Below are 21230 nucleotides of genomic sequence, written 5' to 3' on the forward strand. Positions count from 1 at the left end.
CCTGGAGCTGCTGTATCTCTCCTATACACACACAGGCTGCAGGGGGCGTGGCCACCAGCACCAGGAAGCATTATACAGCCTCACATCATTATACAGGCTGTCAGTCAAGCACTGGGGGTGTGGCTGTGCCTCCCACTCATGAATAAGATGGACAGCTTGAATATGCTAATGCTTCATTGGACATTTCACAGGTCATTTGCATACAGCTTTAGGACCTCATTGCTTAGGTTTACAGGCATGTAGAGGGACAATGAAGGGATAGAGGCAATGCTCTCTAATGGCAGTTTATGAAAATATATTTAGTTTAGGGGGGGTTATTTTGCATGACGGGTTCTCTTTAATGAAATGGCCACAGCCGAGACCCCCTTTAATAAAATGGTCACAGCAGAGCCCCTCTTTAATGAAATGTCCACAGCAGAGCCCCCCTTTACAGAAATGGCCACAGCAGAGCCCCCTTTTAATTAAATTTCCACAGCAAAGCCCTCCCTTTAATCAAATGGCCACAGCAGAGCCCCCCTTTAATAAAATGTCCACAGCAGAGCCCCGCTTTGATGAAATGTCCACAGCAGAGCCCCCTTTACAGAATTGTCCACAGCAGAGCCCCCTTTACAGAATTGGCCACAGCAGAGCCCCCCTTTTACTGAAATGTCCACTGGAGAACCCCCCTTTAATGAAATGACCACAGCGGACCCCCCTTTAATAAAATGGCCACGGTAGAGCCCCCCTTTAATGAAATGTGCACTGCCGAGCCCTCCCTCCTTTAATGTAATGTCCACTGCAGGGCCCCCCCATACCCAAAATCTCTGTACTCACCTTCCAGCATCTTCTCCCCGGCCCCCCTGGAAGAGAAGAAGACGGAGACGGGGGGCCGGGGAGAAGATGCTGGAAGGTGAGTACAGAGATTTTGGGTATGGGAAGCCCACCTATACCGTCTATAGAATCAGCTGCAGAATCTTATAACGTGTGCCCCAACTGCTGCAGAACCTCATATTACACACCTCAGCTGCCGCAGAACCTCATGACACGTGCCCCAGCTGCTGCGGAACATCATAGCATGTGCCTCAGCTGCTGCAGAACCACTAAGCGCGTGCCCCAGCTGCAACAGAACCTCATAATGCACACCAATTTCTGCATTCAACTTAGGCCCCATTCACTTGGCCGTAGTTGTAGCTGTGATCTGGCCACACAAATTGTGGCCAGATCACGACCATAATAGATAGCTATTGCACCCAGTCACGATGTTGTACGGCAGTTACGTACAAGATAGGTTCCAAAGGTTTGTTCTTAAGTTGAATTTGTATGTAAGTCAAAACTGTATATTTTATCATTGTAGATCCAGACACAATTTTTTTTTGCTGTAATTGGACCAAGGATTATCAATAAAGCTTCATTACAGACGCCTTACAGCTGTTCAATGCAGTCTGGGACTATAGTAAAGCATCCAGAGACTTCACCAGAGGTCACAGTGGGCAGTGGGGTCCGTCTGTAACTAGGGGTCGTCTGTAAGTCGGGTGTCCTTAAGTAGGAGAAAGCCTTTATTTGCGGTGTGGCTACCTGGATTTCGATGCAGAAGCAAGGGGTGAGGAGTGCTCACTCCCCATCCTACTCCATCAGGTCGCGTACCACGCCAAGAACCTGTTCCATGGGAGCACATGTCTGTGTGAATGAGGCCTTAGGCCCGTTCCACACTTGCGAGTGTGATGCAATGAACTCTCATCACACTCACAACGCAAGCTGCCCGGATCACATGGCCCGAACACTGCATACCGGGAGTGAACTCAGCATGTCAGTTCACTCCCGCGGTGCAGCGTTCGGGCCGTGCGTTCCGAGCAGCTTGCGTTGTGAGTGTGATGCGAGTTCATCGCATCACACTCGCAAGTGTGGAACGGGCCTTAGGTGAAGAATTTATGCCATAGTATAGGGAGGACTCCATTGCTATATATAAGCAGGAGATTGCAGTAAGGGAACATGAATTCAAGGTCATATCAGTGTAACAGTCCTGGTAAAATTCCTACTGACTTCAATGGATTTTTAAAACCATTCCATCTTCTTTAATATAACACCCTGCTGTCCCGATCTACCTTCCATTTATAACATATATTTATAATAGAAAACCTTAAAAGGTAGATACTAACGAAATAAAACAGAAAGTGTCAGTGTCAGAAATTTTCATGGATGCATGTAACACAACCAATCCTGCTGTTCCATTATTTATAACCACACATTTAGTGCTGCAGCCCCCTTCATTCTGCTGTTATAATTCACAGAAACATATGGGAGTTCATGTAACCCCATTGGGAATGAAAGGTGAAAGTAGACAGATATAAGATTAATTCTAATTTAAATTGCAATAGGAACCATGTCATTTACATCATGCCAAACATGCAATTTACAATATGTGCTCCATATGCAGGTTAACCCCTTGAGAAACCACTTTTCTCTAGATTTTTACATCCCAGTTTTTCACCCACCACAAGCCGTATCCCTTTAATTTCTCCATTTACAAAGCTATGGGGCAGATTTACTTACCCGGTCCCGTCACGATCCCGCGGTGCGTTATCCGATGTGGATTCGGGTCCGGTGCGATTCACTAAGATCGTGTGTCTGAGTTCCTTCCTGTGTCGCTGCTGCGCCAAGGTCCGCTGGAGTTCACCTGCTTCTTAGGCCCGTTCCACACTTGCGAGTGTGATGCGATGAACTCGCATCACACTCGCAACGCAAGCAGCAGGGAACGCACGGCCCGAACGCTGCACACCGGGAGTGAACTCAGAATGTCAGTTCACGCCCGCGGTGCAGCGTTCGGGCCGTGCGTTCCCAGCAGCTTGCGTTGCGAGTGTGATGCGAGTTCATCGCATCACACTCGCAAGTGTGGAACGGGCCTTACTGGTGCATGTGAGTGCTTGATCTTGTGACAAAAAACTTTTTTTTTAAATTCTGCGGTTTGTCCGAATCCGTCGGGTTGTCCGACAACCACGCCCCCCGATTTCTGTCGCGTGCAAGCCGGCACGATGCACCAAAACCCCGAGGCAATTCGGCAAAAAACGCGGCGTTCGGACCCTTAGTAAATGAGCCCCTATATCAGTGATGGCGAACCTTTTACAGACAGAGTGCCCAAACTACAACCAAAACCAACTTACAAGTTGCAAAGTGCCAACATGATAATTTAAGCAATAACTTATTGATCCCTGCTGAATCACAGGTTTCAATCGCATTGGCATCCTGAGGACACCAATCCAATAGAAAGAAGATGGAGACATTTGGATTGTAGCTTCCCTCCAGGGTCCCCTGAAGAGGAAGGATCAGGGGACCCAGAGCAGCAGCTCCCATGACAATCCATCTCTGTCCACATCTTCTCGCTCCTCCTGTAGTCTCGGCAGCCAAGGACGTAGCTTTTAATAGCGCTGAGTATTGCATATTCTGGGCTGTCTTGGACCGCAGGAGGGAAGGCTTGCGTGCTGTCTGGCAAACTGTGTTGGGGTGAAGGCCTGGGGTGCCCACAGAAAGGGCTCTGTGTGCCACTTCTGGCACCAGTGCCATAGGTTTGCCACCACTGCCCTATATGTTTGTTTGTTTTCAGTGGGACAAATCCATGTACTGGAAAAATGGAAAAAAATAACACAGTTGTACCATTCGGTCCAATTGACACATTTATTCTATGGGTCAGTAGGGTCACAGATTTATATACTTTGATTATGTCTTAATACCTGATGCATGTAAATTTTTCACACTTTGGTGTATGAATCTGGGCAAGGTGTCTATTTTTTGTGGGATGAGATAATTGCATTGCAGGATAAGTGTTTTTATATTTTGAAATAAAATATATTTGGCATACAGGGCTATTTTTTTTATCATATTCATCATTTTAATTGTGAAACCAGCAAAATGAAAACAGTAAAAAAAAATAAATGTTATAAATTTTCTTTTTCATTTCATTTTACACCACAAAAACACAAAAAATGACTAAAAACAATCAAAAAGTTATACATATTACACAAAAGCAAAAAAAAAATTTTGTCTGGAGCTACAATTATAAAATATACAGTTTCGACTTACAAACAAATTCAACTTAAGAACAAAGCAATGGACCCTATCTTGTATGTAATCCAGGGACCGCCTTTAGTTTTTAACGCGCTTTCTGGAATTTGTGTTGTTCTTATTTTCTAAGGCCCCTTCCACACTAGCGTTGCATTTCACGTCAGGGTGCAATGCGTGAAAAACTGACGTTTTTGGCTGCGTTTTTGTTCCATTTTTCCTTGGAGTCATTAGCGTTTTTGCGTTTTTCACGCGCGTGTTGTTCACGTTTTTTTGCGTTTTCGGTGCGTTTTTCATGCGCGTTTCTTAAGCCAATGGGACTTTTTCAAAGGGACCATGGTTCGGGAATAAAATGTTTTATTTAATTGAAAAAGAATGTCTTCAGATAAGTTAGCAGATGTATGCAAACATCTACAATCTTTTCTTCACTGTTCCGCGTGTATATTATCTCCTGACAAGTTAGCAGATGTGAAGAACAGTGAAGAATAGAATAAAAACCGTGAACACAGTGAACACAGGATCATTTAAGTGAAAAACACAGTAAAGAACACAGTGAAGAATAGATTACAGATGTTCAGCACATCTGCTTACTTGTCGGGAGATACGTGCGGAACGGTGCGAACAAAACAGCATATGAAGAACAATATGTATGGAAACATCTGCAATGTGTTCTTCACACATATCTATTGTTCTTCACATGCTATTTTGTTCGCACCGTTCCACGCGTATCTCCCGACAAGTAATCAGATGTGCCGAACATCTGTAATCTATTCTTCACTGTGTTCTTTACTGTGTTTTTCACTTAAATGATCCTGTGTTCACTGTGTTCACTGTTTTTATTCTATTCTTCACTGTTCTTCATTGTGTTTCTTTAATTAAATGCTCGATCTCGAGCAGGGGAATTATTCATGTCACCTAGCAACCCATCCATTTAAAACGCATTGCACTCGCATTGCACTTGCAATGCTTGCGAGTGCAATGCATTTTTGATGCGTCTCCATAGACTTGAATGGGGCGGGAAAAAAGCGTGTGAAACGAAAAAAGTAGAGCATGCTGCGATTTTGACGCGCGTCAAAGCAAACGCAAGCACGCTCGTGAAAAACAATGCAAATGAGGAAAGGCCCATTGGAAACAATGGGACAGAGTGCAATGCAAGTTCTGCGCGTCAAAAGCACGCGCAGAACTCGCGCGTGAAAAACGCTAGTGTGGAAGGGGCCTAAGCCACATGATGGAAGTTCAGTGACATAGTCTATGCAATAAACATGTCCGAGACCCCAAGATCATTATCCCCTTGAGACTTAGATAAATATAACAATGTCTCATTCTTAACTTTGCCTTATTGTCAATATATAAAGAATATATAATATAAGGATATGCCTCCCTGGAACCATGAAATCAGAGGATTTTGTGACCCTACCTTGTTAAAGAAAATTCTCCTGACAGTCCTGCAAAAAAAAAAATCAAGCCATTACACAGTTGTGTAAATGTTAGATCTACCAGTAGATGGTAATGCAAAAAAGTGATTATTTCCAAAATAACATAGAATAAACCTACCATGATACATTTGCTATGGAGTGAATAGCGTAAAAAATGTATCTCCTCCCACAAAAAAATAAGCACTCATATTACTACATAAAGGGAAAATAAAAATTTAATATTTTATAAAAAAAAAAAAAGGCACCATGTGCTTCAAGAGAGAAGTGCCTGGGGCAGGTAAAGGAAATTATGTTTAACACCTTAGTGGCATGTGATTTATTTGTATGTCACATTTCTGTAATGGATGTATAGAGCGGGCTCATTGACTGAGCCCAATCCATTCATGGCGACTGTAAGCTACAAGTACCCTAAGGGGCTTAAAAATAAAGTTAAACAAAATTTAAAAACCTGAAAGTTCAACCCTTCTCCTAGAACACAAATAAAAATATCTCAACAAATATAAATATAAACATGTTAGCTAACACTGCGTTCCACTTTTTCGCGGTTTCACAACACATACAAATTTCAATCAAAAGGTCGTACAGTCCCAGAAAAGGTAGAAATGAAATGTCAGCTTTGACCGCAAAAAGTGACTTCTTACACAACTTCATACACTGAAAAAAAAATTACTGCTGTTAGAATATGGAAAAATTAAGCATTTTTTTCATACAAAGGTTTTTGTTTTTAAAACCTATTCAAACCTAATAAAACCTATATTAAAGAATAATGTAGAGGTGTCATTTGTAGCATACATTGAAAGCGATGTTTTTTTTTTAAACCCATCATTTAACTCCGGTACTGAAATGTGTTGTATGAGGATACATATTTCCGTATTGTGATGGGAAAAAAATTAAAAAAAATAATTAAAAATCGCAATTTTATAAAATATATAATAGAGAGTGATCAAAAAGCCAAATAGTACCAATCTAACCGTTACCTTTACCCGCAATAAACAAGCTAATAACCCTCTTTCGATATTCGAAATAAAAACATTATATCTCCTAGAATATGGTGACGCATAGGCAAATGCAATTTCCTTAAAGGGAACCTGTCCCCAGAAGGCTGAATTTCAGTGGTGACAGATTCCAATAGGTATGGGCAATTTGGCTGCTTACTGCACCTTGCTCCAAGCTGCGCATGCAAGCGCATTCTTCCTAAGCAGAGCTCAGGTAAGCAAATTTCATTGTGAGCTCTGCCTTTGTCTGTGCCTTTCACTTTGTGCTCCAAATGACAGCTCCACTTTATTAAAAAGTACAATTACAAAGATGTAAATCTTTTTCTTAGTTCCTGGTTGTCTTCTGATTTACTAGAATTATCCCTGAATTACTTCTGGCCTCCAGTGTTGACTCTACAAGCTCGTGGCACGTGTAGACCTCCCCCTCCTGGTCAATGTCCTAGACTACTTCCTGCCCACAAAGTGGCCAACCCGATGTGGATATCAAAAAGGCACCCATAGGTCAGAGATCAGTAGGTATGGGTGATGTTTGGATGTTTCATATTATTTTAGTGAAGGTGAAGTCTAATTGTAGCCGTCAGAGGGTGGCTGGCGGTACTAAATGTAAATGTAAAAGGAAGTGCAAATTAGTATTTTTTATTCATTTATTTTTATTTATTCATGAATTCTTTTTAAGGTATCATATAGTTGCTACATCGTTCCTATCCTCAACAAGTTTAGATTGAGAACGCTACTACCACCTACTGGCTGGATTATATACTTACCTCCAATTACCAATTTTTTGTGAATGACATGTATTTTATGAATTAACACATGAATTTTAACCATCATTTATGAACTCTGCATTCATACAGATATGTCTATATCCTTTCTACTTATTAGCATACCATTTTACCATATACCTCTATGTTTTTATGTATATTCTTTGAGAAAAACCCTGTTTTTAATTGTATTTTTTCTTCTCTTCTCCTTTTAATATGTTTTCTAGTGTGTACTGTTTGGACCTGATGAAGAGGATGGTAGGTCCTTGAAACACTTATTCCACTATTCTAAAATAAGAAGCATTCATCTTGAACATACCCTCCTCTGTTGTCTATGGGGCAGTGTATCTGTGAAACCTAAACCTGCATTTTGCATTTGCAATTCCTTTTACATCTGATGTGGAGAGATGCTAAAAGGCTTATATCCTACACTGTTATCCCCTCTCATGGTGTGAAGACAATGGGAGATGTTAGAGATGCTCAGGTTTACTTATCCTTTGATCAAAGCTATAGCTTTGGATATTCACAACAAGGATTCTACAGGTTTCTTCTGTTGCACCATGCGCTGCAGTCGCAGTTCCTCAGCGACACCTCTTTATTTTTCCACTTTCCCTCTCATAGGTGTGGTTCGTTCACAAGACTCTTGTGGACTTATAATTACCATGTACTCAGGGCCGACGCCAGCCCTGGGCATACCCGGGCAAGTCCGGGGCCCAGAATTGCTGGGGGGCCCACATAAGGCTGTACATAAGGAATCCATAGGGGTGAGCAGGGCTGTATCTAAATAAATCAATAGGGTGTGAGGGGGGGTTGATGTAAAATACCCATGAGGGGGATGTTTGGTATGATAAACTAGGGAATATATTAGGGAACAGGAAACTTTTACTTTCTGAATTTTTAATGCTGCCACGTGAATTCATTGCATTGCATTGCAAGGGACTCACTGAGGTTCTGCCGCCCAGGGGCCTACTGAAACCTGGAGTCAACACTGCATCTACTCATTCTTTCTCCAGGCCAAATCTAACTCTTAAGTACCTAAAGCACTTGTGGAGTGTAGAACATTGATTCCATCACTATGCAAGGAGGATTTTTCTGATTTACTGGATACGTGTCACCAGCCATTAACAGTGAACTCATACAATTGTACATCATCCACCAAGGTTATCACACTCCCCTGCACCTGTGTAAATTGGGCAATATTCCAGCTACCACCCCTGTGACATTTTGGCATATGATGTGGGATTGTCCACTAATGCAAACATTTTGGTCTGAAGTTATATCCACATAATCTCATATTGTGGAGGTCCCTATAGACTTAACCTCTGCAATTTGCCTTTTTGTCTGCTAGATGAAAATCTGTGTCCCTATTATGCGAGGATCTTCATCTGTGACACACTGTTCATGGCACGTAAGGCCATAGCCATTTGATGGATAAGCCTAACTAGAAAAACAATAGTTAATAGTTCAATTGAAAATATTGTATTTAAAAATAGAAACAACCACAAGAAATTTTCTAAAATTTAGCAAAGTTGGTGCCCTTCCCCTTTACTCAACATCGACCCTCTTTGCTTGGTTATTTCTCTTAATATATTGTATGTTTAATGTCTCTGGACTCACTGCCATTTTGTGTTGTTACTCTGGTCTTACATTATAACTACACTCTACTTTAATGCTTATTATGCATATTAAGTGCTATGCCTATGGAATGCTTATGCAATGTATACTGTTGGTTTTTGTAATGTTTTTTTTTTGTTTGTTTTTGTATTATACTCCTTGACATGTAACACTTATAAACAAGGAAAATATACAAAAGTACTACTTCCAGTGATCAATGTCTTTCGCTCTTCCAATAAACAAGTTAAAAAATTAAATCTTTTGTACAAAAAAAAAAAATATTTTCGCCATATTTTGATCCCAATAACTTGTTCATATTGCAGTGTGTGGACCTGTGTAAGGTTTAATTTGTTGCAGGATGAACTGATGTTTTCATTGTTACCATTTATCATGTCAAAATTGTGGCGATTCAGACATTTGCCGTTACGGTGTTCAGCGCCAAAAGTACAGGCTTATATATAGTGAAAGAAAAGCACTTGCAATGCCTAACATGTTTTATTTATATTTCTGTTCTGGGGAAAGGGGGTGATTTGAACTTTTATTCTTTATTTAAAGGAAATCAACCACTAAAAAAAAAAGCTACAAATACTCACCCCGGGAGAGGGATGTGTGGGGTCGTGCATAATTAGCAGCCTGGAGCGCTGGACATCTTATTTACGCGCTCAGTACAACTGTGAAGGTAGAGCAGCACTGTGAAGGAGGGGACTAGGGTACCAGTGTGGGTGCAAGCCTCCGCTGACTGGACTTAAGGTAAGCAAACGATTGCCAAAGGAAATAAAAGAGATGAGGCAGCATGCAATGAGTGCTGCCACATCTCTTTTATTTCCTTATTTATGTGCGGCGTGCTGCTAATTATAAGTTTATTTACTAGGTGATCCAGTGCCGGACAGCGACGGGATCAAGATGGAAGAGGAGTGGAGTATTTCTAGTCTTTTTTTTCCAGTGGATGATTTCCTTTAACTTTTTTTTACAGTTTTCTCGGTTTCTGATATACTTGATAGTATTCTCCGCCTCCAATTATCCAGCAGCGGTCACAGGTTCTAGTGATGGGTGTTTCCTGCATAATACATCAAACACCCAGGGGTCACAGGCTGATCTCTCTTCATACGTATTGGATATTTACTGTATACTGTGACTTTTTCCCCTCTATGTCACTCTCACGCCAAGTGCGTGGGCTGTGGTAGCCTCTTGGTATATTAGTCGGTTCTTGTACTGGAGAGAGAAGTTTGCTGACTGGTGCATGATGCAGCCAGTCAAGATAAATTCATCCATTGAAGTTCTCCGTTCAGTGACTTCAAGCAGAGATCTTGGTTTATCACCATTTTGGTTTTATTCTACTACTTGTTGAGACTTTTTCATCTCAAATGAGTCTTTTTAGTCTCAGTGGAGACTTTTGTTTCTTCAAAAAAGGCTCACAAAGTAGGCGAAGAAACCAAAGTGGCGCTAAACCCCCCAAAATTATATGTAAACATATAAGGACACATTTATTAGATGAAGCAAATAACCTTTTTATTATTACACACTCCCTCTTAGCAGAGCTAGTGGCTTGTGGAAGGCAGAGCTGGTTAACATTATTATAAACTGTAAAATGATATAAATATCATATAGTGAAGACCAATATTAGTATTGGCCTTGCTCCGCCCCATTTTGGAGAAGCTATAACCCGGAAGTAGTAGCTGCTGTTGCCTTGGTGCCGCGGCGCTGGTTAGTGACGTCATCGGCCGGCGTCCTCCAGTCACCATGTCGGCCTTAGCGCTTTATGAACACTTCAGGACGAACAGTAAGACGCGGGAGTTCCCGGCGCACGGCGCTAAGGTGCACTCGGTGGCCTGGAGCTGTGATGGACGGCGCCTCGCATCCGGCTCCTTCGATAAGACGGCCAGCGTGTTCTTACTGGAGAAGGACCGGCTGGTGGGTGTGCATGCATTGTGTGTAGCGGTCCTACCGGCAGTGGAGTGCACGGGGGAAGTGGCGTCTTCCTGCATTGAAAGCAGGAGATAAGTGGAGAGATAATAGTGTAGAATCATAGTGTACAGAGCTGTGAGCTTCTACATGTATGATGGGATGGCTTCACTAATCCTAATACTACAGTAATCCAGGAATGATCATTCCTATGATTGCTCATTCCCAACAATGGGGTCATTCAATGGCTCTGCTCTTGTCCTGGGTTATAGATCTGGGGCATCTTGGTATCGTCTAGTTTATGTTATATCAATTGATTCATTCCACAGAATAGTTACTGTAACACATAAACATGTGTTCTGGTTATGGTTTTAAAAACACATGGTCCATTTTAAGCTACTGCTGATCCCTGTCCAGCAACAGAGGCGCCCACAAGATGACATATGAGCGCAATAGAGAAGTCAGTCTGGTATCATCAGTTATTCAAAGGGGTTTGCCCATGACAGAAAATTCTCAAATCTCAATCTCCTAGTGATGTTTACACAATAAAGATAATTTTTAACCCCTTACTTTACAATTTTACTCAGTTTTATTGCAGTTTTAGCTTCTATAACTCACTGATGGTCAGTGTAAAATCCCAGAGTGTGGGCTGGGCCTCTCTAGGCAGACACATTATGATCTCTCTAGTGATGTGAGATGCTGTATGCTGACAATGTGCTTAGATTATTCAGTTACGGGTTTATATACACTTTCATTTAGCTTCTGAACATTGTACTAGTATCTGATAAACAGAAAAAGAGAGATGAGATGCATATAGCATTTGCAGTTCTGCTACATTTTACCTATAATGTGCACTTTCATATCTGATGTTCTCCCCTCCCATGGATAAAGACCTTCTGTCTGTAGATTTACTCTCCTCACGCTGCCCGCAAAAAGTCTCTCTGTGGGAGCTATGGTGTGGAGAGCAGCTCAGTGCAGCATCAAGAGAACAATATGTCTTTCCCGACCCTAAAGTCATAAGACTCAGTCTGAACTAGGGGCAACTGAAATTGTGTACACCAGGACTGAAAGAGAAGTGTTAGGGATTTTTATGCAGGGCCCCAACAGCCCTCTTGACTTTTGTAAGGTGAGTCCTAATTAACCCATGATTGAACATAGAGACAAAGACATACGTCAATCTCTTAGTCAAGATCTTCTACTCTTTAATCATCAAAAAGCATAATATATAACAGACAGAAAAGTCATCAAAGGGGCGTGAATAGTATACTGCAAAGATATTGGACATCAGCACTTTCTGGGAAAAAAGTGAATTAATTGTGCTCAGTTCTCAGAGACCTTGTACACAGATATTGTTTATACTAGTTTGCTGAGAAGGAGATAAGTGGCTCCAGAATCATATTATTATGCAGCTTCGAGGACAGACTGGCTTCTCATTAAATGTCAAAGGGTATTGGCTGACAGGCAAGCAACCAGGTTACATAAAATGAAGTTTGAATGATGACATTAACTTGACAATGGTCAGGGAACATGGCCGCTGTATCTAAGATGGCGGACAGTAGTCAAGATGGCGTCCGAAACCAGTGCGACCTCCTTAACAAGAAGGGATTGAATTATATCAGTAAAATGCTGTATTTTTGTTAATAACAGTGAATTAGAGAATATATTATTTTGTTATCCTAAGTATATCTAAGAATCCTGTCTTCGTAGGAATACCCCATTAATGGTTAGGGCAGTGATGGTGAACCTTTAAGAGGCCGTGTATTTAAACTACAACTAAAATCCACATATTTTTCTCAAAGTGCCAATAAAGCAGTTTAAACTTATTGCTCCCTGCTTCTTCGCAGGTTTCAGTTGTATTGGCCTCTTGTAGAGTAGGAGAAGAAATTTGGATTATAGTTGTAGCTCCGGCGTCACCTAGATTGAATCACAGGGCCCAGAGAACGTTAAATACCTATGTCCACACCTACTAGATCAAGCGGAAGGTTTAGTTACTTTAAAATGGTGCAGAACATGGAAAGTCGTGGGCTGCCTGCGCCTCTGGTGTACTCTGTGCTGGGGTGATGGCCTGGTTGGCCATAGAGAGGGCTCTGGCACCCGTGTCATATTTTTATCACCACTGGAATGGGGAGGAGTTGGCACCAGTATACAGTGGAGAAATTCAAGTGACAGCAGATGCAAAACCTAGGCTCCTGATCCAATGGTGACTAGATCTGTAGAACATTCAGGATGATGGTTTATGAATTTTATAAAGTATGATAAATATTTTTACAATTGCAGATAAAGGAGAATAATTACCGTGGTCATGGCGATAGCGTGGATCAACTCTGCTGGCATCCCACCAACCCAGATCTCTTTGTCACAGCATCGGGTGACAAGACTATTCGTATTTGGGATGTTAGATCTGAGAGGTGCCTCACAACTGTGACTACAAAAGGTGAAAATCTACATTACCTTCTTTGTCTATAGGGACTAATGCATAGATGGTAACATGAAACCGGTAACCTACAGAATGGTCCTCTATATCAGATTGGTGGGGAAAAACTGGTCGACTTTTATGAGCAGCTGATAAAGAATATAACAAGCTGTTTACAGCAGCAAGCTCCTATTATACTGTGTATCTAGTAGTATCTTTAATAACTTATCTCCCCTTTAGGTGAAAATATAAATATCTGCTGGAGTCCAGACGGACAGACCATTGCAGTTGGAAACAAGGACGATGTTGTCACCTTTATAGATGTTAAAACCCATCGACCCAAAGCAGAGGAAACGTTCAAGTTTGAGGTCAATGAAATTTCCTGGAACAATGATAACAATATGTTCTTTCTCACCAATGGGAACGGCTGCATTAACATTCTAAGGTATGAGGTCTGTCATGTTGGTAATGTAGTATCTATGATGGGCTTTAGTGAGGGTTATGGAGCAGATTCTGTGATCTTTCCTGTGTGCAGTGTATGCGAGACATAACAGCAAGTATCCGCCTAACAGCTCCCTAGTGTACTGATAATGGGGTCTCTTGAGGTCCACCACAGTGCCCATCTTTTTGAATTTTTGGGAAAAAAAATGCAGCTTAATGACTACCTGTCAGGTTGATTTTGTGACCCTAAATTAACTACAGGTCCTTATGGACTTCCTTTTGGAAGTCAATATGTAAAAAAAAATAAATAAATAAATAAACTTACCTGGATGTCAGTCCAATATGCCACATAAGGGCCTGTGGGTGGTTTAATGTCCTAAATCGCCCAGACGGGTTCCCTTTAAGTGCAAAAACAGATGTCATGAGCAAGGAGGGGCTGGAGCGACCAAAGTGTAGAGGATGGGAGACACTGCAGGCCTGCTATTCACAGATGGCTACTTTAGCCCTTAACCCCTTAATGACCGCCCTATCGGCTTTTTATGGCGGTCATTAAGGGTACTTCTTCTGACGCGTACGCCTTTCTACGGCGGCACGTCAGAAGAAGTTTTCGGGACACCGGGTCTCACTGGTGCCGGTGTCGGGCTGTGATATCACAGCCCAGACCCGGCACTAACACCCGGGATCGGAAAAACTCCGATCCCGGGTGTTTAACCCCTTACACGCCGCGGTCAAGCATGACCGCGGCGTGCAAGTGTGTCCCCCGTGGATCGGACCCCCCCCCCCCCCCCCCCGGTGTGCTTACCGGGGGATCCGATCCCTCAGCCCCGGGTTCCGACGAGTGACCCGGGGCTGTCGGCTCCTCTCTGTGCCGGGATCCGCCTCCTGGCAGGACCCGGCTGTGTGTAACTGAGCATGCTCAGCTACTTACACTATACACTGCAATACAAGTGTATTGCAGTGTAAAGGCTTGAATAAGCGATCGCTTATTCAAGCCAAGAAGTAGAAAGTGTAAAAAATTAAAGTTAAAAGTTAAAAAAAAAAAATTTAATCTTTTTATAATATAATTAAATAAATAAAATAAAAGTCCCATAATCTCCCCAGTAACACATAAAATGCAAATAAAGTAAATAAAACACAAAACACGTACATATTTGGTATCACCGCGTCCGTATTAATCTGTACAATAAATCTAAATGAATATTGAACCCGCTCGGTGAACTACATAAAAAAAAAAACTCGAAAAACTTCCCATAATATACAATTTTTCATCAAACACCATCACAAAAAATGTTCTAAAAAGTGATCAAAAAAAGTTACGTTCCCTAATATGATACGACTGAAAAGAACTCTTTTTGCAAAAAATAAGCCCTCAACCAGATCTGACAACATAAAAATACAGAAGTTATAGCCCTGAAAAGTTGTCAATAGTAAAAACAATGCGATATTCTCCAATATTGGTTTTGCTCAGGAAAATTGAGCAAAAATAAGAAAAACTATATAAATGAGGTATCACCGCAATCGTAGTGAACCAGAGAATAAAGATAAAATATTATTTTTACGTTACGGTGAGCGGGGGGAAAAATGCTAACAATCCAAAATAAAAATTGATGATTTTGTTTGTGCCCCCCTTGAAATAGTTAATAAAATCTCATGAATAAGCTTTAGACTCCCAAAATGAATTATCTATACATTGCATCTCATCCCATAAAAAATAAGCCCTCATATGTTTGCATTACCAAAAAAAATAAAAATGTATAGGTCGTACAATGTGACAATACAAATCTGCAGTGAATGGCGCCTCCATTCATTCTATACTCGGCCGTGCGCCCATACTGCAGTTTAGCACCACATATGGGGTATCAGTACACTCGGGAGGAATTGGGCATCAAGCGTTGCAGTGCGTTTCACCATTTAATTTATTCTGAAAATATCAGTTTTGGCCTAAATGAATGTATTTTCCAAAAAAAATTCTATAGTTTCTAAATCGCAGGTCCATATTTTTTAACCCATGTGAAACACTTAAAAGGTTAATAGACTTAATAGAAGTTGTTTTACATATGTTGAGGGGTGAACTTTCCATAGTGGGGTAATTTATGGGGTTTTACTATTATTTAGGCCTCTCAAAGTCACTTGAAAGCTGAGTTTTCCCTCAAAATGTGAGTTTTGGCAATTTTTATGAAATTGAGAAAAATCGCACCTAAAGTTCTGCGCCTCATAACATCCTAGAAAAGTGAGAGGATGCATAAAATATCATCCCAACATAAAGCAGATATTCTGTAAATGTTAATTATCAAACTTTTTGGGTAGTTTTACTTCCTGTCTGGAAACCAGAACATTTCAAACTTGGAAAATGAAGAATTTTTACAAACTTTTGCCAAATTTTCACTTTTTTTCAGAACAAAACGCAAAACTTATCACTTACATTTTATAACTAACGTGAAGTACAATGTGTCACGAGAAAACATTCTCAAAATCACCCGGATATGTTAAAGCGTTCCAAAGTTATAACTTGAAAAATCGAGTCTGGTCATTGAGCTGAAAACTAGTGTCGGTGATAAGGGGTTAAAGGACATATACCACCAAGATGAAGGATTGTAAACCAAGCACTCTAGCATGCAAGAGTCTGCCCCCTACTACAGCATCTACTACTTTTTTATCTTCTTATTCCCTGGTTTTTATAAAAAAAAAAAACCTTTTAAAATTATTTAAATGAGCCTGAGGGGCTCATATGCATAATTTTTAAAGGCTATTTTTTTTTCTTAAACAAGGGCTTAGGAAGCTTAAAGAACAGCACATCATGTGGTAGATGTCCTTCTAGGGGCTCTTATTTTCTGCTTGCACGTGATGAAATCTGCAACGGAGATTAATGTATTATCAGAGCCACGTATATACGAAGCCATACTAAAAGAGGTTCCCACTATGCAAACACAATTGCTGGGGGTCTGACCACTGGAGCTAGGGTCTAGGGTAAGTGTTCCCAGGCCGGTACGTACAGAAGGCTCCCCTGATGTTTATAGTTTCCAACTTACTGGGTGTACATGCAGATTGTGCTCACTGGCACTGCCCTACCTCGGACATTATTTTTAATAGATAATAAATAATATGTGATGAAGATGGAATGTCATGTCACTGTCTGCTCCCTCTTCTAGTTTTGGTTGTGTATAGTTATATGCAGATCTACACTTTAGTGACCTTTCAGCACTTTCAATGCATTTCCCTCCTGTATTCCAGTTATCCTGAGCTCAAGCCTATCCAGTCCATTAATGCTCATCCTTCCAATTGCATATGCATCAAATTTGACCCTACTGGAAAGTATTTTGCCACGGGCAGTGCAGATGCACTTGTCAGCCTGTGGGACATAGAAGAGCTGGCCTGTGTGCGCTGTTTCTCCAGGTAAGCAGCTGGCGGGATGTTTTGGATAGAATTTACCTTTTTTGGATGCCTTTTTTTTCCCTTCAATGTAATATTTGATGGTTTTGGCATAGGATTCCCATCTACTGAAAATGTATCTTTCCTAAAGAAAAAAACGGGACTCGCCGGATCTGCTTAATTTTTTTTAGGAATCCTATCTCTTCTCACAAATTCTCAGGATGTTGTGTACTGGTCAACTCTAAATCCAATGAGTCCTAGGCAGAGAGGCTAGACAGTTACTGAGCGGCTACTCCTACGGGACTGCGATGGCTGCTTTCTGTACCTAGCAGTACAACTGTGCTCGTCCACTCTTGTGTTGACAACATAAATGCAGGAATAGTTGGGTTGCAGGGTGCAGGAACACTAAGGAGAATGTGTATTGCCTTATAAGTACCGCGACCACTGATGAAGCCTACGTACTAGGCGATACACGTGGGGTGTTTTGTTGGATGGTTTTTGGTAATACTTTTCCATGTATTAGGGATTTTACCTGTTTCCTTGTGGCAACCCACCCAGTTGTCACTACCAATGTGCTGGGTTTATATATAATCACATTGTATCTGTATCACTCTTGTATCTGTGTATTGAGCAGCTTTATTTATTTAATATGTATATTTTGCCACAATGTTGCATTTATTTATTAATGTTTCATCTCGATCATGAATTGATCTTTTGCCTGTCCATACATAATGCGTCTTTCGTTACCCAGATCTTTTTTAAAACAAAGATTTTATTGCTCAATAAAATTTATATTTATTCTGTATGCATCATCCTTCTTCTTCTTAGTGCATACCTATTTTTGATGCGTTTTTTTTTTCTTGATGCCACCCCCTGCATTCACTACCTCGACTATTTCATAACTTTTTTTTTTTTTTCTTTTTCAGGTTAGACTGGCCAGTGAGGACACTGAGCTTCAGCTATGATGGCAAGATGCTGGCATCCGCATCTGAGGACCATTTCATTGACATTGCACATGTGGAAACAGGTATTGCATTGCACATAAGGATGTTTAAGGGAAACCTTTCACATTATAGGAAATCTACCATCAAAATTTGGCCCATTGTCTGATTTAAGTACTTCATCGGTACATTATGGTGGAAAATAAGTATTTGGACACCTACAAACAAGATTTGGCTCTCACAGACTTGTAACTTCAAGAGGCTCCTTTTGTCCTCCACTCATTGCCTGTAGTAATAGCTCCTGTTTGAACTTATCAGTATATAAGTCACCTGTCCACAATCTCAAACCGCCACACTCCAAACTCCGCTATGGTGAAGACTGGCAAGTGCCAAGGCCCAGGGCTGCTGGGGGGGGGCACATAAGGCTGTACATAATGAATCCATTGCTATAAGGGGGGCTTTAACCATGAGAAGCTTGTTTGGTATAATAATCTAGGAAATATTTTAGGGAACAGGAGATGGTTTTAGTTTCTGAATTTTTTGTGCCACCACGTGAGTTCAATGCGAAGGGGCCAACTCAGGCTCTGTTGCCCAAGGGCCTACTGAAACCTGGAGCCAACCCTGGGTGAAGACCAAAGAGCTTTTGAAGGACACCAAAAACAAATTTGTAGACTTGCACCAGGCTAGGGAGACTGAATCTGCAATAGGCAAGCAGCTTGGTGTGAAGAAATCAACTGTGGGAGCAAATGGAATATCCCTCAATCAGGGGCCCCACATAAGATCTTACCCTGTTGGGTCAAAATGAGCAAAAATCCCAGAACCACACGGGGCGGGGACCTGGTGAATGACCTGCAGGAAGCTGGGACCAACATAACAAAGGCTACAGTCCATAACACACTACAATGCTAAGGACTCAGATCCTGCAGTGCCAGACATGACCCCCAGCTTAAGCCAGTACATATCCGGGTCCAGTCTCAAGTTTGCTAGAGAGAATTTGGATGTTACAGAACAGTATTGGGAGAATGTCAAATGGTCAGGTGAAACCAAAGTAGAACTGTTTGATAGAAACGCAACTTGTTGCATTGAGAGAATGGTGAGTTGCATCCAAAGAACACCATACCTACGGTGAAGCATGGAGGGGGCAACATCATGATGAGGGGCTGTTTTTTTGCAAAGCGACCAAGACGACTGTACTGTGTACCTGAAAGAATTTGTATCGTGAAATTTTGAGTGCAAGCCTCCTTCCATCAGCAAGGGCATTGATGATGAAACATGGCTGGGTCTTTCAGCACGACAATGATCTCTAGCACACCACCAAGGCAAAGAAGGGAGCGGCTTCGCAAGAAGCATTTCAAGGTCCTGGAGTGGTCTAGCTATTCTCCAGATCTCAACCACATAGAAAATATTTGGAGGGTGTTGCTCAGTGACAGCCCCAAAACATCAGTGCTCTAGAGGAGATGTGCATGGAGAAATGGGTCAACATACCAGCTACAGTGTGTGCCCGCCTTGTGAAGACTTACAGAAAATGTTTGATCTGTCATTGCCAAGAAAGGATATATAACAATGTATTGAGATGAACTTTTGTTATTGACCAAATTCTTATTTTCCACCATAATTTGCAAATTCTTTAAACATCAGACAATGTAATTTTCTGGGTTTGTTTTCTCATTTTGTCTCTCATAGTTGAGGTTCTACCTAGAAGGTCAATAACAGGCCTCTCTTATCTTTAAGTTGGAGAACTTGCACAATTGGTGGTTGACCCCATATATATCTGCAAAAACATCCTTAATTGCTCTTTTGCTCATTCATTGCTCTTTTGTGTTTTTGTGAATAGGTGAGAAGTTGTGTGAAGTTCAGTGTGAGTCGCCCACCTTCACTGTAGCTTGGCATCCTAAGAGATACCTTTTGGCGTTTGCTTGTGATGACAAGGATGGCAAATATGACAGTAGTCGTGAAGCTGGCACTGTGAAATTATTTGGTCTTCCAAATGACTCTTGAACAATGCTGCATCTAGAAATGACTGCTGTTTGTACACCTAGATGTAACACCACTGCTTACAAAGCTGAAGCTGAGCAAGACTGGGATCAGAACACAAATTCACAACATAACTGGTGTCAGGATTACAATACAGGAGCCTATACTGGATGGTTTATATGTGATGACTCTGGAAGTCAAATGCCAGTGCATTGCTGATCAACCCTTTTTTTGGGCCGGGGAATGGGGGGGGTGGGTTAGAGTTAAAATTTTATTAAACTTTTTCTTTTTATCTTTGTTTTTTTATGACCTGTTTAGATGGTAACTTTGGGACATGAATGGTGTTTGAATGAAACAAGTACAGAATATTGCAGCTCAACTTTACAGCCTTTTGTAAGCTTAATTCAGTATGTACTTTTTTTATTTCACTAAATTTCACACACTTGGTGTTATTTATCAGGGCGTGTGCACCAGTTTTCAAGCCCTAAAATAATAGCAATGACTTGTGCATTGAAGTTTTTTTTTTTTTTTTTATGCCACCTTCACATCAAGTGGACATTGGGCGTGGGATAGCGGTAGCGCTATCTAACACTGCGGCGGGGTACAGTGTAATCTTCGGACAGCTTGCAAAGCTGTATTCATGAGGGGGGCGGTCCGAGGCGCTGCCTCTTCCCCGGACTGCCCCGCTCGCTCCATAGGCCGGCAGTGACCGCCACACGCTAGGCTTTGCGAGCTGTCCGACAATTACATCCTACCCCGCCGCTGTGTTTGATAGCGTTACCGGAGGTTTCTGGTAACGCTATCACTCTAACACTGGGGCGTTTGATCGAGCACTAGGAGCTGCTTACTTTAGTAAATTGGGTGACAGGTCCTCTTTAAACAACACAATGTAACTCCGAGTAAATCAAATGTCTGTCAAATCAAACTGTCAACTTAGTAAGCAACTCTGACAATTAATTTCACAGTTATGTAGCAAGACACACTCCCCAATAAAGGAGGTTCTGCAGGTGGGGACCACATACCACTTCTCAGTACCAATGCTTTCTGACTGATGTTTTGATCAGTGAAGCTCAACCATGATGGTACATTGATGTGAGCTGTGGCCAGATGGTTTCATGTTTGGGCAGCGTAGTGTCCAGGATTGGCAATTTCTGCTCACACTGAAAGCAGGTTCACACTGAACACATTTGAGTGTCTGGAGAGGCAGTGGAGGGCAATTGGTGTGGGGTGAAATTATTTTGGGGACTGCACAGCCCTCCTTGTGGTAGCCTGAGATGAGATCTCCAGACCCCTTGTGAGACCACATACTGGTGTGTTTGGCTGCACATTCAACTTTGTACAGAACAAACTAT

General features: G+C 41.6%; 1 protein-coding gene across 1 annotated transcript; it reads left to right on the plus strand.

Moving 5' to 3' along the window:
- Nucleotides 1-10510: 10510 nt before the first annotated feature.
- Nucleotides 10511-20136, plus strand: THOC3 (THO complex subunit 3). The gene is made up of 6 exons (XM_072146046.1): nucleotides 10511-10749; nucleotides 13018-13174; nucleotides 13394-13598; nucleotides 16826-16987; nucleotides 17890-17990; nucleotides 19739-20136. Exons 1-6 carry the CDS (start codon nucleotides 10579-10581, stop codon nucleotides 19900-19902), a joined length of 960 nt encoding a protein of 319 aa, XP_072002147.1. The 5' UTR covers nucleotides 10511-10578; the 3' UTR covers nucleotides 19903-20136.
- Nucleotides 20137-21230: the final 1094 nt, after the last annotated feature.

Source organism: Engystomops pustulosus, chromosome 4 (genome assembly GCF_040894005.1).
Source record: "Engystomops pustulosus chromosome 4, aEngPut4.maternal, whole genome shotgun sequence".
Classification (NCBI taxonomy): Eukaryota; Metazoa; Chordata; class Amphibia; order Anura; family Leptodactylidae; genus Engystomops; species Engystomops pustulosus.